Source organism: Oncorhynchus gorbuscha, linkage group LG05, assembly GCF_021184085.1.
Source record: "Oncorhynchus gorbuscha isolate QuinsamMale2020 ecotype Even-year linkage group LG05, OgorEven_v1.0, whole genome shotgun sequence".
Lineage (NCBI taxonomy): Eukaryota > Metazoa > Chordata > Actinopteri > Salmoniformes > Salmonidae > Oncorhynchus > Oncorhynchus gorbuscha.
Genome location: NC_060177.1, coordinates 47,391,533 through 47,419,462, shown reverse-complemented (window position 1 = coordinate 47,419,462; position 27,930 = coordinate 47,391,533). Strand labels below are relative to the sequence as shown.

The following is a 27,930-nucleotide window of genomic DNA, read 5'->3' as shown; positions in this document are numbered from 1 at the left end:
ATACAGTACATGCATAATATAAAGATGGGATGGTACATGCATGACCCCTCATAGTATTGCATGCTGTAGCAGGCTATATAAACATGAAGCCCTCCATTTTCAGATTTAGTTTACTTTAAAGTGTCTAGTTTGAGAAACAGACGCCTCACAAGTTCTCAACTGGCAAAACACCAGTCTCAACTTCAACAGTAAAGAGGCGACTCTGGGATGCTGGCCTTCTAGGCAGAGTTCCTCTGTCCAGTGTCTGTGTTCTTTTGCCCATCTTTTCTGTTTTTGGCCAGTCTGAGCTATGGCTTTTTCTGTCCAACTCTGTCTAAAAATGCCAGCATCCCGGAGTCGCCTCTTCACTGTTGACGTTGAGACTGGTGTTTTGCAGGTACTATTTAATGAAGCTGCCAGTTGAGAACTTGTGAGGCGTCTGTTTCTCATTCTAGACACTTTAATGTACTTGTCCTCTTGCTTAGTTGTGCACCTGGGCCTCCCACCCGTTCTATTCTGGTTAGGGCCAGTTTGAGCTGTTCTGTGAAAGGGTGTAGAACACAGCGTTGTACGAGATCTTCAGTTTCTTGGCAATTTCTCACATGGAATAGCCTTCATTTCTCAGAACAAGAACAGACTGACAAGTTTCAGACGAAAGCCTTTGTTTCTGGCCATTTTGAGCCCGTTATCGAACCCACAAATGCTGATGCTCCAGATACTCAACTAGTCTAAAGGCCAGTTTTATTGCTTCTTTTATCAGGACAACAGTTTTCAGCTGTGCTAACATAATTGCAAAAGGGTTTTCTAATGATCAATTAGCCTTTTAAATGTATAAACTTGGATTAGCTAACACAACGTGCCATTGGAACACAGGAGTGATGGTTGCTGATAATGGGCCTCTGTACGCCTATGTAGATATTCCATTAAATATCAGCTGCTGCCAGCTACAATAGTCATTTACAACATTAACAATGTCTACACTGTCTTTCTGAACAATTTGATGTTATTTTAATGGACAATTTGTTTTTACAATTTTCTTTCAAAAACAAGGACATTTCTAAGTGACCCCAATCTTTTGAATAGACGTGTACCTCTACTGGTATACCATTAAACACTGGTGTTTTTCCAGACTGAAAGGACTTAATTGCCTCACAAAGGGGAAAGGGGGATACCTAGTCAGTTGTACAACTGAATACATTCAACTGAAATAGGTCTTCCATTTTTAACTCAACCCCTCTGAATCAGAGTTCCTCCTCTGTAAATTGGCTTTCCCACAGGTCTTTCAGTACATTTGTTAATTTTAGATTATTATTAGGAAAGAAATCCTTACAGTTAATATCATTGTGGAGATAGACAATATGCTTAAAATATTATGCTTCCTCTTTCAAAATAGAATTTGGTGAATCATGGATGACTGTTTCTGTAAATCATTTTTGGTAGCATTTCTATGTTGATGTTTCTTACCTGGTAATCCCGGGTTTGTACAGCAAAGGAAAGATTAGTGATGACGCTTATTGACATTGTTGCAAATGATGGGGAATAACCAATCGCAATGAGGCGTTGCAAGCTGTGTACTCTATAGCTCGCTTAAGACACCCATGGTGAATGTGACAATGGTCAAATGTTTGATATAATTGTATATGATCACTTTGCCTTCTCTTAATTATCACCTAATATGTTGGCATGCAATTTTTATTTTTAATCAATTCTGATGGTTGTTAAAAGCAGAATTTTTACAATATTAGCTTATCATCACTCCCGTCTAACAAATCTAAATCGCTTTGGCAACAGTAGGCCGCAGGTGAGTTGCGGATAATGTCACATACAACGTTCAAAAGGTCTATCATTTTTTTATCGAACTCAAAGTTAACATAAGCCCTAGAGGCATTCAATTGTCCTACTTACAGGCATACCCAATTTAGGCTTTATATTCTTTCTTTTTTTTACAAATGTGATATTGCACTACAAAGGGATAACTTGGAAGTAAGATAACGTAGGTAGTTAAATAATATTAAAGAAAAACATTTTAAGTATTTAAGCGGATCATGTGAAATAGGCATCTAATGAAATCACTGTCAAAGACACAGGAGATACTGTTGCATGTAGGTCTACATCATTTAAGGATTGATCATATAGAAATAGCAAAACATTTGAACAACTACAAAGTAATAGCAAGTGGAGCAGGAACCACTGACTTGCTGCATTTATTTTATTATCAAGACACCTGCTCATAACTCTTAACGGGTTAACTCAGCTCGTGAGGTGTCCTAAATATCTGCCTACTAGGTATGACTTATGACTAATGCATAGCTTTTATTTTTGCCCATAAGAGTAGGAGTAAAATCTCTATTCTCGGCACTAATGACCAATTTTCGACTCAGACACTGTGGATATGGGTCCAGATCTGACAATAAAGGAGACAAATGTACTTTCAAAATAAACCATTGAAACAAAAGAAAATAAATATTGAAATCTTTATTTCATGTTTCGACAAACCCTGTTGATGTTGCAACAAGGACATAAAAAATAATCGGATGAGTAACAGCTTTGACAACAGTACGTCACATCACAATGATACATAAACAGAGCAGCTCTGTCACCACCTGGTAGTCAGTCCCCTGCAGGACTTCATTGTATAAGGACTTCATAAGGCAGCACAGACAGAGTTGCTTTGACAAACTATTCCCTGGCATTGTTTCAGAGCAGGGTACGGGGTGTGTTCATTAGTGCAATCCATAGCAAAACAATTTGCATCAGAAAACCACTTGCACTGAAAATGATAATTGATTGGACAAGTTGAGGTTAGTCCCTCCCCGTTTTAGCACTTTTGCTTCCTAATGAATACACCCCAGGTGCTGCACAGAGCAGAGTCGCCACTGACCTTCAACGACACCCGCCATCTCTGCTACTGACAGCAAAGGCCAATAATCCCATCAACACAACCATATCATCTCCAGTGCAGACGGAAGTACACAGCTGCGTCTCAGGTCTCAAGGGCAGAGTGAGTAGCAGGGAAAGACCCACCTATGGCAGGGTTCAGTCAGTTAGTGAGTCAGGTCAGGTCAGTCAGGGGTGGGATGCTCCAGGCTGAGTCCCAATGAAACTCCAGGGAGGGAGCTCCCGGACCCTCACAGGCCCAGCGATGCCTTGAGGAGGACGGCCATATCCTCAGACATGGTGCCCTCATCACCTGGGCACGAAGGGGGGGAAAAAAAGAAGAAAAGAAACATACGATAATGTGATGACTCCTGTTCTCAATGTGTGTTACTGATGCATTACATGAAAAAGAGAGGGGCCATGGACACTGAGCTTTGGGTTGAGCACCTCTTTCTCACAATTAAAGACGTTGAAATGTCTGTGTGTGTATGTGGGCAAGCTCGACTGTGTCCCCCCCAGGTCCTTACCCTCCTCGGCAGCGGTCATGTCCTGCTCCAGTTTGAGCTTCTTCTGGCCCAGCTGCAGCATGCCACCCTCTATGGTGTCCTTATGGATCAGTTTTATCACCTGGACAGTCCTGTAGCAGGAGATGGACAGACACTGACCTTCAGACATTCATCAGAGCAGTGTCCATTCCTTCAGCATCACTAGATCCCCCTATTTTGTCCTCACAGTACGTTCTCTAGGGCCAGAGGAGTTTTCCTGACCACATGGCACCTCGTCACTACTAATAAAGACTTCTCTGTAAGCGAGACATCTCTCGCTACAGATCTCCCTAACGCCCAAACTTAGCCTAGCCCATACCACCCCCCTGGTCTCACCTGGTCTGGCTCCCTCCTCTGTCTTACCTGGTCTGGCCCCTCCCTGTCGGTCTCACCTAGTCTGGCCCAATCTGTGGCAGCGGTCCTCTGCCTGCTTGTCGTTGTAGGGGTTACAATCGATGTCGTGCATGATGACCACGTTGGCCGAGGTCAGGTTGATGCCCAGGCCGCCCGCCCGCGTCGACAGCAGGAACACAAAGATCTCCGGGTCCATATTGTAATCGTCAATCAGCACGATCCTGCACCAAATAAACAGAGGTGGGTCTAGGGATTACAGTGGCTCCGTGCATTTTCTCGACACTCTAGAAGTAGGAGATTCATTAGTTGCAGTGAGATACAATACTACCAACAATCTCAGAGATTTGCCAGTGAACAGCTTTTTATTTAAATGTTATATGCACTATGTCCCCAGTTACACATCCTATGGAAAAATACTGCACACAATTATGTTAGAAAGAACCCACCCAACCCAGCTCACCTGTCCGCTATGGGTGTGGAGCCATCCAGTCGGACGTAGCGGTGGCCCAGGTGTTTAAGCAGAATCTCCACAATGTCCAGCATCATGGTGAACTGACTGAAGAGTACCACCCGGTCTCCCTGCCGAGAGAGCAGAGCACAGCACAGCCACATCACATATCGGGTGTATTCACGAGGAATCAAAACAAGTGGGACTAATCTGAAATAAGACACACTTGTTTTCAATCCAAAATGTTTTGCTACTGTGTGCACTAATGAACACACCCCGTGAAACGATCTGAACATGGCAGATAGAAATATAATGACTAGAGATAACCCTGATTCCACACCATACTACAATGTACATCCTCCAGAACGGGCCCGAGGAGGGACAAGGAAAAACTCAAGAAAGAGTCGGGGAAAAAAATTCAAAACAAAGCAATAACTAGTCTCTCTCCTTACCTTGGTCTTAAGTGTGGCCAGTAGCGTCTGGAGCAGGTGGAACTTCCCGGAGTCCAGCAGTAGGTCTTTCTCCAGCTGGTATTTGTGCAGCGACGAGTACTGCTGGCACAGCCGGTGAAGCTCAAAGTCCGACATCACCGCCATGTCCTCCTGGATCAGCACCGGGTCCGCGTCCAAATGGGTCGGCTCCTAGGGGGAGGGGGATGAATAAAAATATACATATTGAGAAAGACAGACAAAAAAGGGAGAGAGGGTTGACAGAAAGACAGAAGAGATAAGGGTTGTAACGTAGTTTCTTAGGAGATGAACTTACTTGATTTATATTAATTGACAGAAGAACAAAAAAAGTAGGACACAAACACAAAATGGCCAATAAAGCAGCAACCTTGAGCATGAGGTGACTCATGGCCTCGAGTCGCTCTGTGGTGTAGTACTGCCGGTGGAGCAGAGGGTGGTTGGCCATCTTCCTCAACTGCATCATCACGTTGCACAGCACTTTCTCTACACAGAGATGGAGATGATGTGAGCGAGTGGTTGAGCATGCGAGAGAGAGCGAGAGCAAGAGCGAAGGAGAGAGAACAGTTTAGTTGAAATTAGGGCACAGGATGTAAGATGCCGATCACACAAACACGCTTATTGTGCCAGCTATGCACCACCCGTCTCTCCTGCCACTGCTGTAACACTACACCGAGTATGGTGAAGATTTCCCTAGACCCTGATCTTGGGTCAGTGTAGCACTTTCCCCCACAAATGGATAAGATTAGGATTGGGAGAGTAAAATCTGATCCTAGATGTGCATTTAGGAGAAACTTCACCCTGGACCTACACTACAGTTCAGTGCAGTACATACTCTCTCCGATGGCAGACTTCTTGAGCTTGCCCACCATGTTCTGGTAAAGAAGCTGCTGCTTCTCGCTCATGGTGCAGAATTCCAGCCTCTCCTCCTTCGCTGGCAGCTGCTTAAGAACCTGAGAGAGAGAGACACACACACACACACAAACGAGTGCAATACGCACACGAGCGCACGCACCCCCCCCCACACACATTTTTAAATATCACATTGTGAACCATCCAGTATTTCTCAGTGTAAGTCACTTTGGGAGTGTCCTTACCTCGCTCTTAACTCGTCTGAGGATGAAAGGTTTCATGATGAGTTTAGCCTGGGCGATGCGGTCCCTCTCAAAACGACTCTGTTCCTCGTGGGATTTCTACCACACAAACATCAAGACACACATCCTGCTGTGAGAGTCCCACTTAACACGAGGGGAGTGGGACCAGGGTCTGTACTCACAAAGTGTCTCAGAGACTGCTGATCTAGGATCAGAATATTTCTATGCCAAACTTGACCCTTGACCTTACCATGGAGAACATCTTGGCTATCTGCGTGGTGCTGCTGGAGAACATGGAGGGCATGATGAAATTGAGCAGCGACATCAGCTCCAGCAGGTTGTTCTGCAGAGGGGTGCCGGTCAGGAGCAGCCGGTGCTCCGCCTGGGGACACACAGAGAGAGGGAATCAGGGAATCAGGGAGACATGCGGGGACAAACAGGTAGACAGACAGAGACACAGGGACAGACTGAGACAGGGAGTCAGAAACACAGACAGCGAGAAGGAGCCAGGCAGACAGAGTCAGGAATGTCCGAGAGATTCAGAAAAACACTGATGGCTAGACAGAGAGACAGAGGGACATCAACTCTATTGCACACGACAACTGCTTCTACTACTTGTCAATGGGGAAGTGTGAGGTGTTGTGCCGTGAACTAACATTGATGGCCATGAGGTGGCGGTAACGGAGGGAGTTCATGTTTTTCAGCATGTGGCCCTCGTCGAACACGGCATACTTCAGTCTGAGCTTGCGGAAGAGACTGCGGTCGCTGTCGTTGCCAATGGCCAGATTGTAGCTGCGCAAAGAGAAATTACACCCAAACATGAGCATTTGTAGTTGAACTTACATTCTGTATGTAGACCTATATCGCACACACGCACAAGGGAATGCTTCAGCACATTTAAGAAGCAAGGCCTTTTAGTTCCAGTGAATTCCCGGTATGTATCTAATGGACTCATTGTGTTGTCAACACACAGGTTTGGAAATGTAGCCCGGGAGATTCAGCAGTGCCTTCATTTCCCATATGGCTGCCTCAAACAGCGAGTATTGCTCATTAATATCAATCATTAATGCATTACAAAGTGTGTTTCTGGTTCAGACAGACATGTACGTAGCCCATTAAAACACCCCTGCAAGGTTCTGGGTGAAGTTGCCCCAAGACGCTGATCTGGGGCAACTGCATTTCCCCACCCAATGGTTAAGGTTAGGATCGGGGGAGCTGATCCTAGATCTGCACCTAGTAGAAACATCAACCCGGAGCAGCTGATAGTCACAATGTCAAGTACAGAGGACGCAATGCTCTTCCCTTCCACTAGAGCTCATTGTGGTTCCACCAATAGACTGAAACCTATTCGACAATATCGTGCGTACGTGTATGTGTACTCACGTGGACACGATGACGTTGAAGTCCACCTGATTGCTGAGGATGTCATGTCGCAGGTACCGCCGGTCCTCCACAGAGCCTGAACATACAACAGGGGGTGTATTCATTAGCGATGGGGGCAAGACATCTGTACAGTTACATATCGGGATATTATTGTTTACGATATATTGTATCGTATCATCTTGACAATATCACAATATTATTTTGGCGCTAGTTGGTTGCACCTGCACCAAAACGCCTGTATTTCTCCGTTACAGCTCGATCTCCATCTTCTTTAAAATAGGGAGTCAATTTGTTTTCAGCCATTTGATTTCCATGACTGACCAAAACAATTTTCTCATGGCTCTCTTGTCCCTCTGCAGCAGACATATGGTGAGCAATATGTTTGGAACATCGAATCGCAAAAAATTTAAATCACCGTATCGAATCGCAATACACATAGAATCGCGAGAATCACAATACATATCGTATCAGCACCTAAGTGTGGTGATAATATCATATTGTGAGGTCCCTGGCAATTCCCAGCCCTAGTATTCATCATGAAAAGAGTGTTTCTGTTTGGACAAGTTCAGGTTAGTCCCTCCCCGCTTCGGCCCATATTCTTCCACTTGGTTCCTAGGGAATACAAACCGGCTTAGACTCACAGCTATGGATGATAAGGGAGAAAACGACTCACCGTAGTAGACTAACACCTTGAGAGAAGGGCACCACAGCTTTAGCTCACGAACCCAGTTGTCTGTAGAGAAAATACAGGTCAATTCAATCCAGTCCAATTGATAATATCTGTCATGTTTGGCATAATGTTTTGTTTCGGCTGAGTAAAGGGCAACGGTCGTTTAATGTGAAATGGTCACAGGTTTTTCACAAAACAGAAACATGCCAATAATACACTAATCCTTTGCTTAGGTCATGTGTTGTATTAGTGGTTATAAACAGGCTTAAAGTGGTTATAAAGTGACTGGCATGACGTGAGTAGAGCCCTTACCAAGGGTGGAGGAGGGCACAGTGATGAGGTGGGGGCCGTCGATGCCGTCCTGGTGCAGTCTGCCCAGGAAGGCTATGGCTTGGATGGTCTTTCCCAAACCCTGATTTGGTAGAAGAAAGAAAGACGATTTAAGAGAGATCGCGAGCGAGAGAAAGAGTGATAGAGATCCACATCGCACTTCAAAGTGCAGCCCCAGGTTTCATATAAGAACTTCAATCCCACACTGGCAATCTAACAGTATTTAACCAGGGGTTGCAACTGTTTCAGGAAACAGAACCGAAAAAGTTCCAAACTATGATTTAAACCAAACAAGGCAACCCCCTTTCCCTTTTGAATGTTAAAATAAATATTTAAATAAATATTATACCCTGCAGGTGCTACACCCACACACGATATTACTCAAATGCTCACTTATCTAAATCTGTTACGTATTCATAAGTGTAGACTGTAGCAAACCGTTTGGCAATGGAAAATGTCTTGCAACAAAAACAATAGTTTCTGATTGGACAAGTTCAGGTTAGTCCCGCCCTGTTTCAGACTGTTTGCTTTCTAGTGAATACACCCCTGTTGAGGCATTTCTACACCATCTTGCCACAGTATATTATGTTTTCTGTCGGTAACAGTTCTAGAACACAGGGAGGGGAAATTCACAGAAGAAAAAAAAATCATACTATAAGATATCCCTCTAGTGGTGTGGGGGCTGTGCTTTGGCAAAGTGGGTGGGGTTATATCCTTCCTGTTTGGCCCCGTCCAGGGGTGTCCTCGGATGGGGCCACAGTGTCTCCTGACCCCTCCTGTCTCAGCCTCCAGTATTTATGCTGCAGTAGTTTATGTGTCCGGGGGCTCGGGTCAGTTTGTTATATCTGGAGTACTTCTCCTGTCCTATTCGGTAGCCTGTGTGAATCTATGTGTGCGTTCTCTAATTCTCTCCTTCTCTCTTTCGTTCTCTCTCTCGGAGGACCTGAGCCCTAGGACCATGCTCCAGGACTACCTGACATGATGACTCCTTGCTGTCCCCAGTCCACCTGGCCGTGCTGCTGCTCCAGTTTCAACTGTTCTGCCTTATTATTATTCGACCATGCTGGTCCTTTATGAACATTTGGCCATGTTCTGTTATAATCTCCACTCGGCACAGCCAGAAGAGGACTGGCCACCCCACATAGCCTGGTTCCTCTCTAGGTTTATTCCTAGGTTTTGGCCTTTCTAGGGAGTTTTTCCTAGCCACTGTGCTTCTAAACCTGCATTGCTTGCTGTTTGGGGTTTTAGGCTGGGTTTCTGTACAGCACTTTGAGATATCAGCTGATGTACGAAGGGCTATATAAATAAAGTTGATTTGATTTGATATGTGGTTAAGACCCAAATGGCACCCTATTCGCTAAGGGCTCTGGTCAAAAGTAGTGCACTATACACAGAGTGTGAAAAACATTTGGAACACCTTCCTAATATTGAGTTGCACCCCATTTTGTCCTCAAAACCGCCTCAATTCATCAGGGCACGGACTATACAAGATGTTGAAAGCTTTCCACAGGGATGCTGGCCCATGTTGACTCCAATGCTTCCCACAGTTGTGTCAAGTTGGCTGGATGTCCTTTGGGTGGTGGAAAATTCTTGAAACACACGGGAAACGGTTGAGCGTGAAAAACCCAGCAGCATTGCAGTTCTTGTCACAAACCGTTGCGCCTGGCACCTACTACCATACCCTGTTCAACGGCAATTCAATATTATTTTATTCTTGCCCATTCACCCTCTGAATGGCATAAATACACAATGCAGGTCTCAATTGTCTGAAGGCTTAAAAATCCTTCTTTAACCTGCCTCCTCCCCTTCATCTACACTGATTGAAGTGGATTTAACAAATTACATCAATAAGGGACCATCGCGTCATCTATGTCAAGGAAATAACAGGTGTTCATAATGATTTGCACACTCAAGTGTATAAGGAATAGAGTGCCATTTGGGACACATCTAATTTATTCTCAAAAGCAGTGTTCACATTGGCAATTGGAAGTGACTAAAATCCTATTGATTTGCATATCCAATTCAAAGGGGGACTTGCCTCCATTGTAAAATAAGAATTTGTCTAGTTAAATAAAGGGGAAATAAAAAAATCTATCTAGCTTGTTAATTACTACAAACAAATGTTTGCATGTGTTAGAGAGCTAAACAGCTACCTAGCTGTCTAGTTGACTGCTGTGGACTTGTTTTGAGAGTTGGATCGTCTTATCCTTTGAGACGTTAAAAGTCTCTTTATCCTATGCTTTTGAACATTCAAAGCAACTGGGAAACGTCCATGCCAGGCATTGTTGTCACATTTGCAAAAAGCAGTGTTCACTAACTTCTGAGTGACAGGAAGCACGAACACCACCAATCAGCCTACACCACGGCACACACACCCGTCGTTACTATGACAACTAGTGTAGCCTTGTCAGAAAAACACTGCTGTCTGAATACACAAATTCGATTTGGTCACTTGTAACTTTCTGTCAGTAGACATAAAAATATATATTTTTTTAAAATCTATATTTGAGCATTAAGACCTGAAGTGTGAAGGCGGCTTAAGGAGTAAACAATCTCACCATCTCGTCAGCCAGGATTCCATTCAGCTTGTGTTGGTGCAGCAGGAGAAGCCACTTCAGCCCAATCAGCTGGTAGGGTTTCAACTGCAACCTGCATGGCAACCAATCACAATGCAAGACATTTACAGACAAACCAATCATAATACAAGACCTTCAACGACAAACCAAACAAGACATTTAGAGGCAAAAAAAAAAAGTATCTGAGAATTGTGGCATAACCTGTGTAACTGTGATGTGATAGTTGTTTAATGGGGTTAACAAAAGGTTTATTATTTTATTCCTTTTAGACAAATCATATCAGACGTGGGGTTAACCGTTTTGAGAATACATCCATTATGCCATGGTAAATGGATAACTGGATTACCATGGCATTTACTTAGCATTTGGATTTATCTATTAGTTACAACAATGAGGAGTTGTTCTCCCAGTCTGAATATAAAAGTATATGTTACAAATGGAATCATATCCTAGTCTCTTTAGGGCACTACTTTTGACCAGGACCCACACAGGGCTCTGGTCAAAAGTAGTGCACGATATAGGGAAGAGGATGCCATTTGGGACACAACCTATAGTAGATTAGATGTAATCGTCTATGAATCAGGACAGCAGTGGAAGTTGAGCTCACTTACTTTCTGTTGAGGACTGAGGGCTGGGTCATGGAGGCCATGTCCTTGTCTATGACCTGGGTGACTCCCTTTACCATCTTGCCGGAGATGGTCTGGCACTTGGACATGAGGCCCTGGACCACGGCTCTCTCCCTCAGCACCACCCTGCAGCCCAGCAGCAGCTCTGCAGACAGGCCGTTCTCTTTGTGGAACACCTCCTCCTGAGAAACGGACACACAGCGAGACAGACAAGAGAGGCAGAGACAAACAAAGAGGTGTTGACAACCAGTCCAATCGCTCGTCTTTTTCTTCTGACATGATAGTCAGGCAATTGTATTGTTCTACAACAAAGCCAAACCATGATTAACAGATAAGTGGCTGTGTCATGATTGAGGACTATAGTACAGTGGGCCAACTGAATTCAGGCCACAATCATAACATCTCCAACTTGCTGGTGGTGGAGTGTTTCCAAGTTAAAAAGGGCTTTGTGGCTTTTCACTTCATAAGTGTCCAAACGGTGTCCAATTGAAAAAGCATATTTTGACCAATCAAATCAAACATTATTTGTCACGCCAAATACAACAAGTGTAGACCTAACCGTGAAATGCTTACTTACAAGCCCTTAACAATGCAGTCCAAAAAAGTTATTATATTTATATTTACCAAACAAATTAAACAAAAACAGAATAAAACCACAATAAAATAACAATAACGAAGCATGTGCAGGGGTACAGGTTAGTCAAGATCATTTGTACATGTAAGTAAATAGTGTAAATAGTCCAGTGGCCATTTGATTAATTGTTCAGCAGTCTTATGGCTTGGGGGTAGAAGCTGTAAAGGAGCCTTTTAAGAAGCTGTTAAGGAGCCTCTGCTACCGCTTGCCGTGCGGTAGCAGAGAACACAGTCTATGACAATTTCTTGGGCTTTCCTCTGACACCACCTAGTATATAGGTCCTGGACGGTAGGAAGCTTGGCCCCAGTGATGTACTGGACCATACGCACTACCCTCTGTAGTGCTTTATGGTTAGATGCCGAGCAGTTGCCATACCAGGCGGTGATGCAACCGGTCAGTTTGCTCTCGATTGTGCAGCTGAAGAACTTTGAGGATCTGGGGACCCATGCCAAATATTTTCAGTCTCCTGAGGGGGAAAAGGTGTTGTCGTGCCCTCTTCACGACTGTCTTGGTGTGTTTGGACCATGATAGTTCGTTGGTGATGTGGACACCAAGGAACTTGACACATTTTTACGCGAGCTACCTGTCCCTGGTGGCGTTCTTCAACAAAGATGCCTGAAAAAATATTACCGTGGAACCAAATGTAAGTAGCTATAACATCAAGCAAAATATGTACAATTGAGAGGAATAAGTTAATGTAGAGACAAACGTTTGCGCATCTTTTTTTGTGTCACAAAGTTAATTTACGAAAATGGCTATTTAGCAAGTTATTCAACTAGCTAACATTAGCCAGCTAGCTAGTGTTATGACAGGATAACAAATTTGTAATTTGTGTGTTTAATATTTTAGGGACTCGTGAGAAAACCAGCAAACCAGGCTGTCGTCTTGTGAAACAGTGGATGTAAGGAATCTAGCTAGCTAAAGCATTTCCTGCAAATTGAATGTACAATTATGGAAGCTTGCCTTGCAATGCAGCTGAAGTAACATTGCTAGCTAACGGTTTACTTGCTTATTGTGTAGAGGAGGATACAAATAAATGTATGCCTATGGATGTGTAGCTAGCTACAGTATGTAGCCATTATATGTATGGACCCTAAGACATTTGGTATGAATATTAGATCAGAACCTATGAACCTCAGCTACCATAGTTGTTGTATCAATTTCAAGTCTGAATGGCAATAATTAAGCCTACAGATAGCATAGAATATAATAACTTTACTGTGCCAAGGAAGCAAGTCCAACAGTTGAAGTCGGAAGTTTACATACACTTATGTTGGAGTCATTAAAACTCGTTTTTCAACCACTCCACAAATTTCTTGTTAACAAACTATAGTTTTGGCAAGTCGGTTAGGGCATCTACTTTGTGCGTGACACAAGTAATTTGTCCAACAATTGTTTACAGACAGATTATTTCACTGCATCACAATTCCAGTGGGTCAGAAGTTTACAAACACTAAGTTGACTGTGTCTTTAAACAGCTTAGAACATTCCAGAAAATTATGTCATGGCTTTAGAAGCTTCTGATAGGCTAATTGACATCATTTGAGTCAATTGTAGGTGTATCTGTGGATGTATTTCAAGGCCTACCTTCAAACTCACTGCCTCTTTGCTTGACTTCATGGGAAAATCAAAAGAAATCAGCCAAGACCTCAGAAAAAAAATTGTTGACCTCCACAAGTCTGGTTCATCCTTGTGAGCAATTTCCAAATGCCTGAAGGTACCGCATTCATCTGTACAAACAATAGTACACAAGTATAAACACCATGAGACAACGCAGCCGTCATACCGCTCAGGAAGGAGACACGTTTTTTCTCCTAGAGATGAATGTACTTGGTGTGAAAAGTGCAAATCAATCCCAGAACTGCAGCAAAGGACCATGTGAAGATGCTGGAGGAAAAAAGTACAAAAGTATGTATATCAACAGTAAAACGAGTCCTATATCAACATAACCTGAAAGGCCACTCAGCAAGGAAGAAGCCACTGCTCCAAAACCGCCATAAAAAAGCCAGACACCGGTTTGCAACCGCACATGGGGACAAAGATCGTAATTATTGGAAAAATGTCCCCTGGTCTGATGAAACAAAAATAGAACTGTTTGGCCATAATGACCATTATGTTTGGAGGAAAGAGGGGGATGCTTGCAAGCTGAAGAACACCATCCCAACCGTGAAGCACGGGGGTGGCAACATCATGTTGTGGGGGGGCTTTGCTGCAGGAGGGTATGGTGCACTTCACAAAATAGATGGCATCATGAGGTAGGAAAATTATGTGGATATATTGAAGCAACATCAAGACATCAGGAAGTTAAAGCTTGGTCGCAAATGGCTCTTCCAAATGGACAATGTCCCCAAGCATACTTCCAAAGTTGTGGCAAAATGGCTTAAGGACAACAAAGTCAATGTATTGGAGTGACCATCACAAAGCCCTGACATCAATCCCTGTAGACATTTTGTAGGCAGAACTGAAAAAGCGCTTGCGAGCAAGGCGGCCTACAACCCTGACCCAGTTACACCAGCTCTGTCAGGAGGAATAGGACAAAATTCAACCAACTTATTGTGGGAAGCTTGTGGAAGGCTACCCAAACATTTGACCCAAGTTAAACAATTTAAAAGGCAATGCTACCAAATACTAATTGAGTGCATGTAAACTTCTGACCCACTGGGAATGTGATGAAAGCAATAAAAGCGGAAATAAATCACTACTATTATTCAAACATTTTTCATTCTTAAAATAAAGTTGTGATCCTAACTGGGATTTTTTTACTAGGATTAAATGTCAGGAATTGTGAAAAACTGAGTTTAAATGTTGTTGGCTAAGGTGGATGTAAACTTCCGACATCAACTGTATATACATGTAATGTAGTCATTACCACGCATGAGATTCCCACATTGTAACCTGTACATTGAATATATTCACTGATCATGTACTCTTCCTTGGCAAATTACGGTGCGGTTCAGGTATTTCTCTCAGACATTTTTCAGTCATATCAAACTCCATTACTTGAATGATGCCGTGTCTGCATGTATGTATTACAATTATACACTTCAACAGCGTTTACCACTCCTGCTCCTGGGACATCAATGATTACACATTGTAACTATGCAATAGACTAGAAATATGATTTAAATAAAGGCTGATTTGTAATTCATATAAACAGCAAAAAAACTATGCATATAGTATTTCAATGAGATACAGTACTTAATTTCAACCAGGGGAGAATGTGAAACGCTTTATTGAAAGAAGTTCATTACCCAGGTGTTATAAATGCATAAAACATGCATTATAATTATGATTATTATAAATACAAATTCAATATGTAATTCAATGTACTTCAATGCACATATGGTGTGCATTATAAAACGAGGAAGAAAGAAGAGGTGGGGAGAGAGGTGTAGAAGACAAAGGGAATGAGGTAAGAACAGCAGCAGACAGCATATGATTAATGAATTTCAGTGCTACCCTAATATTCTCTCAGTTCATCACAATTGCGGTGTCTCCTAACCAGCCTTGGGCCCCCAGTTGGCCCGAAGGTTATCTTAAGAGTGGGTGAGGTGACGATGACGGGACCGGCATCCTCTCTCACATCAAAACATACCTGCAGATGAGACAGATGGATAGAGAGAGTGCATGATTAAGCCTTGTTTTTTTATTCTAACACGGTCAGTCATCATAATCATCAGGAGGTGAAACGCAAAACTGACCCTGGATCATTAACTCTGGGACAACTACATCTCTGTCTGTATTTCAATGTAAAGCATCTCTTTAATAATACTTCCTGTTGACCCAACTAAGTGACCTATGATCATGCTGTGCCCTCTGTGTCAGACAGTTCAGATCAGGGAGGGGTTCACCAACACAGCTGATATAACTTAGAGGATTTAGGGAGAAGGGGGAGAGGGATGAAGTGAAGAAGAGAGACTATTATTGTGTGTGTGTGTGGTCTCACCAGGTGTCCAACCTAAGTGGCTCCAGAGTACTTTATGCTGAAAAACAGACATTAGGACAAACAATAGAAGATAATGTCAATAGAAGATATTGTATGTGATGCAGACACCTATCGGAGTGTACTTGAAACATTTAAATATAGAGGGCTATGTGTCTCACCACTTGGTAATTGTAAGGCTAACCCAGCAACAGATAGCAACAGATAGTCCCCTGAAACTGGCTGTGTTTATGTGGTGTAAATCTGAAAATTAGCAGCTGACATCTTAGGGTTTTTTAATTAATGCATGTGAGACAGGTTCCATGTACAACAAGACAGGCAGAGATTAAGAGAGAAAAAGAACACAGAACTGTTTAATTACCTGTGGTTATGGACACTTTTGCCATAGCTTCCGTGGCCTGTTCCTCGGACAGTGAACATCTGGCAATATCTACATTTTCGACCCCTTGATCAGCTCGCTCTCTGAAAGTAAAGGAAACAGCTTATTTTTTGTAGATATCAATCTAAAGCAGCAGATGTCATTTTCTAGGATACGTCAATACAGCACAGAAAGCTTAACACCAGACTGATATTGTGGTTGTTAATTAAGTGATGGGAAATATGTAATGATACCTTCATCATCTACACGCTGCAAAGACACCCTAACTCTTTGTGACAGACATTGTGTTCTTTCTTCCTTCTGTAAAAAAAAGCTAACCGTTACACTGTCATGAAGTATGGTTATATATCGACTATGAAACAAATATGACATGGCCTGCTTATGAGTTGCCATGAAAGAAAGTTAGATTAATTCAACTGAAAATGGCGAGAACGCTAATCGCTTTTGTGTTTGCTTGAGAATAACAATTGCATGACTTATCACTCTACGGTATGGATTTATATAATATAGTAGAATTTTATAAACCTACACTGAATCGTAGGAGCTAACTACTAGCTAGTTAAAATTTGGATGGAAAAACGCCCAGTGCTGCTTACCTGAGATGCCATCATCACACAGTCCTTCTTCGTAGATGTCCGCTATGACTTTCTTTGTGTCGGGAAAAAGTTGCTTTCAGAACAATTATTTTTGATTGATTTTTTATTATTTTTTAAAGAAGAGTTTTGCTCTCAAATGTGCTCTCAAATGTACCTCCATAGCATATAACAATTTGCCTGTGAATAACCACACCTTCATACAAACGTGCTACTGTATGCAGAATTCTTGACGCACAACCGATGCTGCTGCCATATTCTGCCAGCACGCCCACAAGCGAGCCACTCAGGCACAGAACGATGATGTGTGGGAGAGGGAAAGGAACGAGAATGGGAACAACAATTTGTTGCAAGTTGGGGAGGAGGGCTAATAGCTGAACAATAGAGACTATTCAACCTTTACTAAAGAATAGTCTATAGTCTAAAAGCCAAACTAGGTGTGACCCCCCCCATCACAGACCAGATTTTCCCTAATTCGTGTCTGCTGCTGTTCTTACCTCGTGTAAGGGGTAGCTTGCTACTCAATGTCATAAAGTAATGACTGTTCAAATAAGTTACATTACACGTTATATTTGATAGCTACACTGTCCTTGCGAACTACATAGCATATCATTACAACAGTATGTACCGGTATGTTAGCTAGCTACCTAACGTTAGTAGTTATACAACAAACTTGCCAGTATATTAACTATAGGCAAAACTACCCAACATTTATTGACTTGATTATTCCAGTCATTCTTAGCTTGGCTAAATGGTATAGTCGTTGTGCTTTCTCAATGGACATTCGGATACATTCATAAATTCGCTCTGTCTATCTATAGGCTGGACAATAGAACGAGTCAAAATTCACCCGAGGCTGAAGAACGGCTTAAGCTGGCTAAGCTGGAACACTAGCTCGAGCCCATAGCAAATGAATGGAATTGAACATTCGCAGAGCCTGTTTTGACTGGAGTGATGCTTAGAATTCTATTTCGCCTAAATGGCACAAAAAAAATGTATCCCTTTTTATTTTACCACTACAATCTGTTCATCGGACGAAACTGGAAATAAAACTACTTGTGTAGAAAGTAAATATCCGCACCTCGATGGTGTCAACTGCGCTTATGTCTGCGTAATGAGAAAGGAGGGAAAAATAAAAACTTTACTATTTCTGGTTTAGCGATCGATGACAAATGAGCTCACTGCCAGACTTACAAAGAGGAGATTCTCCTGATTAAAATGGTGCCCGACTTGAAAAACATCTAAATAAACACATTGCGAGATATTTGCCCAAATAGACAGACATGCCTATATTTCCCCCATAGGAAACAATTGGAAGACCGCAGAGTTCCAATATTATTTTGTTGTGGTTTACATTTTAACTAAAACAACGTGAACAGGTCTCATTGCCAACATTAGCGAAGGAAGCATTGTGACGTTGAACAATAAGCTGGGAATAGAACGTTCGGAAGGTGAGTTGGTGCCACGGTGCTCAATAGAACTAACAGGAGCTGGCAGGGTGAAAAATGCACTAAAATAAGGCCTGTTTTTTCACAATTACTTCAAAACGACAGCAAGCAGCTGGGAAATATGGTCAAATTATGAAACTGGTCCAGCCTACTATCGACATGGATATCATGTGTCCAGCCTACTATCTACATGGATTTCAGAGCACTCTCGTCTGAGTGTACCAGAGCGCAGAATAATTCATTTGAGCGCCCAACACCCGTTGAATATGGCCGGTGTCAGTAAACGTCGGGGAAAAAAGCATAATTAAATTGTTTCCAGCACAGTTACCAACGCTCTGGATTACACGAACACGTGCTTGACTGCCGTTGTAAGGCCAGAACGCTCAAATCAACCGTTCTTGTCAGCCCAAAAGTCCAGTGCGTGCTCCGAGAGCGAAACGGTCTGAATTTACAAACTGACAATGCTCTGAATTTATGAGCGTCACGTTGTAGAGTGCCATATTTTCTGTTCCATCCTAACGGAAACTCAAGAGGGTTTTTTATTTTTCATGGAATAGAAACACCATTAATCAAATTACTTAAGCAATTACCAGCTAAAAGTTTGGACACACCTACTCATTCTAGGATTTGGAGAATAATAGTGAGGACATCAGAACTATGATATAACACCGGTTTCCAGCGTGCCCCGCATTCTGTAGTACAGACATGCCCTGCTCTCCCTTATGTAAGGAATTAGGCACTTTCCCATGTTTACTACAGTATGTATTGTAGACTGCACAGTAGCCTAATAAAAAAAACATTTCATTAATAAAATAATGGAGAAAAAAACAAACACTTTCGAAATGCAGATGTTGATAACTAATTACTATGGGAATAATTATCACTGATTTACAGAAATATTGGAACAATGTTGTGTAATATAGGAAAACAATTTAGAATGTGCCAATCCTGTAGCCTACTCCTGAGAATTATGTTGTACAGCGCCATATTTTCCATTCCATCCTAATGGAAACCCTGAGGGTTTCATTTTTCTCTGAATAGAAACACCAAAATATTAATTCATTTCTTAAAATCTATCCTATGTTATTACAAAAAAGGTTTTAAATTCTCTGGTAATGCCAATACGGAATACTATCAAATGCTTCTCAAAGGTGCCGTCTGATGGTCAAACTAGCAGTAACTTGCAGTAAAAGAAAAAATGGCTGAGAATTCATTTACGTGCCACAGAACATTGCATGCAAGGTGTGCTGCAGTATGATGCAACTTTTAAAGTAGGAACTACTGTAGGTGTTTTGTCCAGGTGGGAAAGGGCCGTGTGGAGTGCGATTAAGATTGCGTCATCTGTGGATCTTTTGGGACGGTATGCGAATTGGAGTGGGTCTCGGGTATCCGGAAGGATGCCGTTTATGTGCGCCATGACCAGCCTTTCAAAGCATTTCATGGCTACCAACCTGAGTGCTACAGGGCGGTAATAATTTAGGCAGGTTGCCGTGGGTAAAATAATGTTAATTGTGTAGACAATCATCTAAAGAAAGTCAATGGTCCAAACCTCAAGTCTATCATAATCTGTTCAAACGTTAGAGTTTGTACACTTGTGGAATGGACAAAATTAGGATGACAAAATATAGGTCCATTATCTTTTCTAGATCATTTATATCTCAAATCAAATCTTATTATTCGTCACAGATGTTAGCAGGCGTTATTGTGAGTGTAGCAAAATGCTTGTGCTTCTAGTTCCGACCATGCAGTAATATCTAACAATCTCACACTCATTCTTATGTTTAATAAATGTATTGTATAGTGTGTGTGTGGCAGGCTTACAATGACGGCAAAAAACAACATTTGAGAGTGCGCTGACCCTGGTGCTAGAGGGGGTACGCGGCTGGAAGTTTAATGTTTGAAGGGATACAGAACTATAAAAAGTTTGGGAACCACTGGCATAGGATAAATACACTTCAACATGAAATCAATACACATTAGTAAGCCGTCGGCTGTATTCAGCACTTGAAGGAATGAGAGTGTTGTTTACTCTGTAATGACACTCTTGCAATGGATAAGCGGTGGAAAATGGCATACTATTCCCTATATAGGCTCTGAGTGGCACAGAGGTCTAAGACACTGCATCTCAGTGCAACAGGCGTCACTGCAGCCCCTGGTTCAAATCCAGGCTGCGTCACATCCGGCCATGATTGGGAGTCCCATAGGGTGAGGCACAATTGGCTCAGCGTTGTCCGGGTTTGGCCGGAGTATGCCGTCACTGTAAATAATAATATTTATATATATATATAATATAAATATATAATAATATTTGTTCTTAACTAACTTGCCTAGTGAAATAAGAATTTGTTCTTAACTGACTTGCCTAGTGAAATAAAGGTTAAATAAAAAATATAGTGCAAGATTTTTCCCTTGAACCATATGGGTCCTGGTCAAAAGTAGTGCACTATATAAGGAAAAGGGTGGCTTTTGGGGACGCAAGCCAAAGAGTTCTGCTCACAACAGGCCATGCGACTCCAGATGGCTGCTGGGGTGTTTTGGAGCAAAAATCGAACTAGTTCTTTGTTCCAGTAGGTAACATTTCTACCACGCTTTTATTTTTACAGGGGAGCGTGACCAGAAAGATACCAAGCTGTGATATTTTATTAACACATCTAGATTGAGAAGATATAGACTACAGTTATTTTCAGTGATAATGGAGAGGAAATAACATCTCAGAAGAGAGAGAGGGGGGGGGGGGGTGGATCTGTGGTCACAACACTTTAAATTTGATAGACTATCTTTAGCATCTCTATAATTGAAGTTCTCATACATTCCCTTTAAAAAACTGAGGATGTAACGCATCCCAGCAGCTGTGAAAGTAACACACACACACACGCTCTCTGAACGTACCATTCAAGGCACCAACACTCTTCAAAATCAACTAACACCTGTTGTGCCTTCATTCCTCCCTGCAGTTTCCATGTTTAAAAGAACCCCATCTTGTTCTAACCTGCTGGGTTTACCTTGTGGAGGAGCAGACCCACTGTGCAACACAGCTGGCAGTGACACAACCGAGATTGCTCTCTTACATAATACATGACGTAATGCCATTTAACAGACGCTTTTAAACAACGTAACTTAGTCATGCATGCTTACATTTTTCGTATGGGTAGGTTTCTCTTACTCACCAGGTCCTGCCAAACAGCAAAGGGCCGTAGCTCCACAATCTTCTGGGCCTTCTTCAACGAGCAGCCGGCGATGAGGGACAGCTCATCCAGCGAGGCCTCCTGGAAGAAGCTCAGGATCTGGCCTTTGAGCGTGGATGTGCCCGCGTCCTCCGCCGCAAAATCTAGCTCGTCGCCCTCACCCTCAAACTCACTGCTGGCCCCTTCCGTGTCCTCATCCTCCGAACTGCTGGCCCTTTCGTAGGAGGCGCGAACCTTCCTCTTCCTCTCCGACGCCTCCTTCTTAGCCACGCTGGTCCCGTTGGAGAGCTTCTGGCTGGTAGAAGTCGAAGAGGAGGACGAGGAGTTAGGCCTAGATTCAGGTGCAGGTTTCTTGAACAGCCATTTCAGAGCGGAAGCATTGCTTCGCCTGGCCTCCTCCTTGCTATCCTTAGACTCCCAACGGTCTCTGCTCGGCTTGGCATCAATCTTTGCTTTGCTTGGTTTGGCATTACTCTTGGCATTCAGTTCCTTTTGCTTGACTTCAGGGGAGCTGGATACTTCAGGTGCACTAGAGTCTTCATCTTCAGCAGAAGAATCAGTAAAAAAGGGCACAGTGAGGAATATAACGAGTACAGTACAAATAAATATAGTATATAGTGGTTGTAGCAGCACATTATCAGTGATGTTTCAACTGGGTGAGGACAGTGTCATCTCACCTGGGTCCGAGAACATGCGCAGCACCTCCAGGGCATCATCCACGTTCCACTCATGTTCCTGGAGCACGGACCTTAGTTCCTAGAGAGTGACAGACGGGTTAGAATAACACACTCTCCATTAAGATGTGGATTCTCTCACCTGGAGTGTCATGATCATGTCTCTACCGAGGTGTATTTGGCTGCCGTGTCAATGTCTGACAACAGTCCCCCTCACCTCCTTATCCTGGTCGGGGAACTTCCTCTGCAGTTTCCTGACCATGGCCTCCCGTCTCTCCCAGCTGGGCTCTGCTCCCTCCTCAGAGTCTTCAGGCTGGAAGATCAGACCGCAGTGAAGGTTAATATTGCCAAGAAGATGCAACAGCACAGTGACTGCCTGGGGTGTTTTTTTTTAGTGCACACTGTAGCAAAATGTTTTGAAACAAAAACACCTTTCTTAATGGTCAAGTTCAGGCCTGTTTGGTTGCTAGTGCCAGTCTTACCAGAGACGATCTCCTCTTCTTACTGGGCTGCGGAAGCACGTCGCTGTCTTGGGAACTGCTGGAGCCATCCTGTTTCCTCTTTCGCGTTGAGTCTGGACAAACAATTGTGTCAATGTGTGGGGAGATACACATGCCAGATGACCAAGCCAACTTCTGGTTTGGTCCTTTTTTTCCTTCTTCATGTTTTACCAATGGCAGACAAAGCCCTATAACCATCATTACAATGAGGTCCAGGCTATGTTGTCATGAGCGGAAGAAAACATGGCATAACCGTGGAAAACACTGGTCAAGCTGTGTTTGGGGGTGCGGTAGGGACAGGCTGCAACCTGCTGTCTATGATGTTAGTAAATGAAAGATACCTTTGTCACCAAACATCAGGCATGAGGCTACGGCACCATCCAAAGTGCTTGTGCTTTTAATCACCTGAAAATAACGCAAAGTTAAACATATAGCTATGTGTATCCACAGAAACTGAGCAGCAGCCATCTTTGAGAGACTATACTATAGCTTGTGACATAAAAGAGACTATGACATTACCTCCAGCAGCTCCTTCCTGTGTCTTTGAGGGAAGATGTCCTGCAGTTTGGCCAGTCTCTCTTCCAGATCCTTGTCCATTTTGTCTTCCTTATCAGATGTCTCAGTCATCTCTCTTACCTCTCGCTCCAGTGATTCCTTTACAGGTTCCCTGAAATAGAAAGAACTACAAAATTAGACTGGCATATTAGGCTACACTTTATGGAATTTGCTATACCTTGAAGGAAGTCAAGGGGAATATATAAGTCTAGATATTTCAGCGCTACTTACGTCACCCTGTGTGTTAATTGATCACTTCTCGAGTCACTTGCCAAATCGTCAGAGTCACTGATGACATCTTCAAATACTACTCCTCGCCCAGGTTTTCCAAGGTTGGATACAGGTGTTGTTACTCGGGCTGTATGTGCCACAGACATATAGGCAAAGACAGTTTAGCAATCATTTTATTACCCCAGTGAGTGTGTTTTGGAATTCTAACTCCTTTTAAAAGCACTGTGTGTTTGAGCTACAGACTTCTGGGCCGTACCATTGGATTTGTTTTTCTCCAGCATCTGTAGATACCAACCAATAGTCAGATTTTTATTTTACCTTTCTTTAACTAGGCAAGTCAGTTAAGAACATATTCTTATTTTCGATGACAGCCTAGGAACAGTAGGTTCACTGCCTTGTTCAGGGGCAGAACGAAAGATTTGTACCTTGTCAGCTCGGGGATTTGATCTTGCAACCTTTCGGTTACTAGTCCAACGCTCCAACCACTAAGCTGCGCTTGGGGGCTGCGTTAGAGCAGTATCTGACAGACAAGGGCGGATACTGAAGGGGCCCGGGGTTGGGAATTTAAAAACATACATGTCTGTATCACAGAAAATGCCAGGTCTATAATATCTGTAAAAAGCTAACATAGTTGAGGTCACAAACTCCAAACAGTTGTCACTGACTAGTTGGATATTAATTTCCCAGTGAGCAAAAATGTCTGTACTTACAGCATTCATAGAAATTATTTTAGGTTTTTGCTTTGGCAGACCTTTTTTTAAATTTTTCTTATTGACATTTGTCAATGAAACTCATGAATGCAACCGTTTATGTACAATGGTTTTGTGTTCTAATTGTAGCCTTCGTTGTCCTGAAAATAAAACGGTAAAAAAATACACTTCACTGTGAGGATACATCTAAGGCTGGATATGCAGATACATGAAAGTAAGATAAATGAAACGAGGATTTTCGCTGGGATCTCGGGACTGATTTAAAGCGAGGCCCATAGCCTAGGTATGCTGTTGTTGTTAGCTACCCGTTCCCCACCAAAAACATCGTTTAATTAGCTAACGGTAGCCATATATCTAGTTAACGTGACTGTTAACTGACGCCAAGAGAAAGCCACTGATAACGCTAGCTAGCTAGCTAGTTAGTGTTGTTGGCTATTAAGGCGACCAATCAAGTCAGTGGCTGTCACCTGTCAAACAGCCAACGTTAGCTAGCTAGATGTCAACAGTCAGTATCAGCAAAGATTATCCCCACGGATATAACTATGCGTTATAAAAACCTTTGTTACAGGGGTGGATGTTAGCTAACGTTATATTAATGATGGCTGGCTCGTGGCTACTGTCATCGAGCAAATCATACCTGGTTTATTCTCCTTTCCCGACTCTGGACATACGGAACCGCTGTATTTGTCCTGGTTTGAAGTCGGTTTATTCTTGTCAAAACGAAACCGCTCTAAATTAAATAGACTCATTTTTAAACGGCAAGTATTAAACGTTACACAGCGAGCACGCAAGAGAGGTGAGCTCTTTGTCTCGGTACAAAATATTCCTTATTCTGGCTATCGAAAGCTGGCTAGCTACGATTACCATGAATTGTATGAATACCGTTAACTAGCAAGCCAGTCACGTGTTACTCGTCTGAAAGCGAATCTCAACAGTTTAAGTATGTCAGTACTCTAAATATCTAACGATAAACTCACCAATAACACATTTCAAAATGCGTTCATTAATTTAGATATACAAGTTAAACCGTATAGCTACAAAACATAGCTATCCTATTTCCCCCGCGAACTCACACTGCGGCGAAAGACTATAAAAACGCTATCTATTGGACAAGATAACTCAGGAATGGACCAATAGTAAGAAGAAAAAAAAGATACTAAAGCCGAAACCGGCTTTACACTTCCGGCACCATGTTACTACAGACAAAACAATGAGACAGATATTTCACTGGATGTTTCAATATGAAGCATCCGCTTGGTATTTCCACTCACTAACAAATATGGTAGTGAGAGGAAGCCCACTGGCGGGCAGTAGGAGAAGATTGAACGAGATCGATTTTGGCTGACATTCTGCAAATTGTCTCATCAACGAAACATTTGATCTCAATACTGTTTTCTCATTCCAAGACTAGAATATGTTTTGATCAGAGTGGACGAAGGTTTGTAAACTTTAACCTTTGCAAAAGTTTTTAAAAATGGAGTTGTTTTGAAGGAGTGCAAAGGAAGTTTGAGTTTTTGCACAGGCGCACTTCACAGAGTAGGCGTTCCCTAACGAAAATATTCAGAAATTTAGAGAACGCGCCAATAGGATCTCGCTAGCTCGCACTTGGCTCTGCCCCCCATGACTCATTTGTTCCCATTGGAAACTAAAGACTGTGGTCTATCTAAATATTTGATGTTACTTCTTGTTAACTATCCACAAATAGAAAAATGCGTTATCACAGATAGAACAATGAGACAGATATTTCCCCGGATGTATAAATGTGAAGCCTCCCGTTAGTGTTTCTTCTCACTACCAAATATGGCAATGAGAGAAGATGGATTTTGGCTGACATTTTGCACATTTTCTCATCAATGAAACGTTTGATCTCAATAAACGTTTCTGTTCCCAAAACTAGAATATTTTATGAACAGAGTGGACTAAGTTTTGTACACTTTACCCCTTTGCCAAAGTGCAAAGTTATTGGAGTTATTGCACGGAAATATACAAATATAGATCAAATTGTATTTGTCACATGCACCACATGCTTATTTACAAGTCCTTATCCAACAATGTAGTTTTAAGAAAAATAAGTGTAAAGTAAAAATAGATAGGTATAAAAAATTAAAATAACAAATAATTAAAGAGCAACAGTAAAATAACAGTAGCAAGGCTATATACAGGTGGTACCGGTACAGAGTCAATGTGCCTGGGCACAGGTTAGTCTAGGTAGGGGGGGTTCTGCCCCCCTCCTTGCTTGTTCTGTCCGCTATGACTAATTTGTTTCCATTGGAAACGACAGGCTGTGGTCTTTCTTCGGCTAGTTATAGATATCGTTGGTGGTACAGCACTCCTGAAGCAAATTCGAGTTAAGTGCCTTGCTCAAGGGCACATCGACAAATATATATTTTTACCTGACTACCTGCCGCTATGTATCCCAACACATCATAGATGAAAAAATAGTCAAACTTTTTTAATGCTGATGTTAATCTGTCATGTTTCAATATTTGCTAACAATTTTAACATAGGTTTTCATAAGGAATTAACTATATCACTGGCTAGCTAAAATAATACAATAATTACAGATTATTTAACAAGGATTTTTATACAGCCCAACCCTAAAGATTTGTGCCTGTCCACTCGGTGACAGCTATAATAACGGTCTCACTCCCTGTAATAACAGAGCTACAGTAGTGTCCACAGGAGGGCAACACATACAAATACTCTTACCTTGGGCTGGGGTGGATACTCTCTTGGCTCATACATCTACAGGTGTGAACCACTCTTATTAATATCATCAAGATTACTCACAAAAACACATCACTATGGAACAGACCTCAACGTATAGGCCTACATTTATTTAGGTTCACTCTCTGTTCATTGCATGAGATGCAACTATTCACCTGTATTCAACTCAGTTGTTTTTCCAACTCTTAGACCTTGATGGGTTGAAATGCTGCCGACTGCAAACCAGCAACATTGGGAGAAAAACATACTGTATGTACTGCTTTTCAACATCAACTTACCATACTATTTTAACCAGGTTGATGGTTCACAAGGATTAGATGTAAATAAATACTAACCTGCTTTTTTGGCCATGCAATGCTGTTTAAGGGGCATTGGTGTTTCATGTGTTGAAATAGCATAACATTGACTGGATGCATTACAATGTACAGTCTTGGCTTGTGTCAGCACAGCAGCGCCATTCTGCCGCCACCCTGTCTCCTCTCCCCATCACTATGGAGACCCTATAACTTTACACTACTGCCATGAAGACAATGGGCACACTGACATGGAGTCTGATCAGGGCCTTGACCCCGCACAGTGGGACGCCAAACCGTGACTCAAGTTTTCCTGCAGTTTCTCGGCTCACATAGGAACTCACAGTCGCTCACCCTGTCTCTCTCTCTGTGTTTACAACTTTTACTTTAAGTAACAGTACTCAAGTCTGGCTCTTTAAAAAGAGATGAATGCCTCATTGCTCCCACTGTCACCTCAAACAATAGCTGGGAAAGCACAACAACAAATTTACATGAGCTGGCAGCCACTGTTTGTTAGCAGGTATGAATCCTTTATGGTTTTACCTTTTACCTCCTAGTCACCAATGCTTTTCAGTAGAGATGGACAGAGATGCAGATCAGAGATACGAGTAGCCAGGGAGTCAGCATGGAGGTGGTTGATGAAGATGAATATGGGGGTTTGAAGAGAGTGTTTGGATCAGTGATTGTGCACATGATAAGACCCCATCTA

At 42.5% G+C, this 27,930-nt stretch overlaps 1 protein-coding gene and 1 long non-coding RNA gene across 4 annotated transcripts; both read right to left on the bottom strand.

Moving 5' to 3' along the window:
* Positions 1–2,439: 2,439 nt before the first annotated feature.
* On the bottom strand, positions 2,440–25,646 carry LOC124035979 (SWI/SNF-related matrix-associated actin-dependent regulator of chromatin subfamily A containing DEAD/H box 1A-like). Of its 2 annotated transcripts, none has more exons than XM_046349998.1 (23): positions 24,839–25,646; positions 23,492–23,618; positions 23,225–23,372; positions 23,047–23,110; positions 22,688–22,779; positions 22,423–22,518; positions 22,209–22,287; positions 21,514–22,073; positions 11,335–11,531; positions 10,706–10,796; positions 8,130–8,229; positions 7,821–7,880; positions 7,148–7,223; positions 6,421–6,556; positions 6,015–6,146; positions 5,768–5,863; positions 5,506–5,623; positions 5,041–5,156; positions 4,656–4,844; positions 4,216–4,334; positions 3,794–3,976; positions 3,384–3,493; positions 2,440–3,169 (listed from the first exon to the last, which is right to left on the bottom strand). In XM_046349998.1, the coding sequence occupies exons 1-23, from the start codon at positions 24,948–24,950 to the stop codon at positions 3,108–3,110; spliced, it is 3,063 nt and encodes a 1,020-aa protein (XP_046205954.1). In that variant the 5' UTR covers positions 24,951–25,646; the 3' UTR covers positions 2,440–3,107. The 2 variants fall into 2 exon arrangements, with proteins under 2 accessions (XP_046205954.1, XP_046205955.1); XM_046349999.1 differs by having other exon boundaries at positions 25,179–25,646.
* Positions 14,766–20,543, bottom strand: LOC124035980. 2 transcript variants are annotated; one of them, XR_006838825.1, is made up of 4 exons: positions 16,539–20,543; positions 16,288–16,388; positions 15,930–15,966; positions 14,766–15,578 (listed from the first exon to the last, which is right to left on the bottom strand). It is a non-coding gene; the product is annotated as an uncharacterized LOC124035980 (long non-coding RNA). The 2 variants fall into 2 exon arrangements; XR_006838824.1 differs by having other exon boundaries at positions 16,288–20,543.
* Positions 25,647–27,930: the final 2,284 nt, after the last annotated feature.

Coding starts and splice junctions, on each gene's coding strand:
- LOC124035979 (XM_046349998.1), bottom strand. CDS start 24,950: ATGAGTCTATTTAATTTAGAGCGGTTTCGTTTTGACAAGAATAAACCG. Junction 10,797..11,334: donor CCCTCAGTCCTCAACAGAAA/GTAAGTGAGCTC, acceptor GTTGCCATGCAG/GTTGCAGTTGAAACCCTACC. Junction 5,157..5,505: donor GAAGTCTGCCATCGGAGAGA/GTATGTACTGCA, acceptor ATCTCTGTGTAG/AGAAAGTGCTGTGCAACGTG.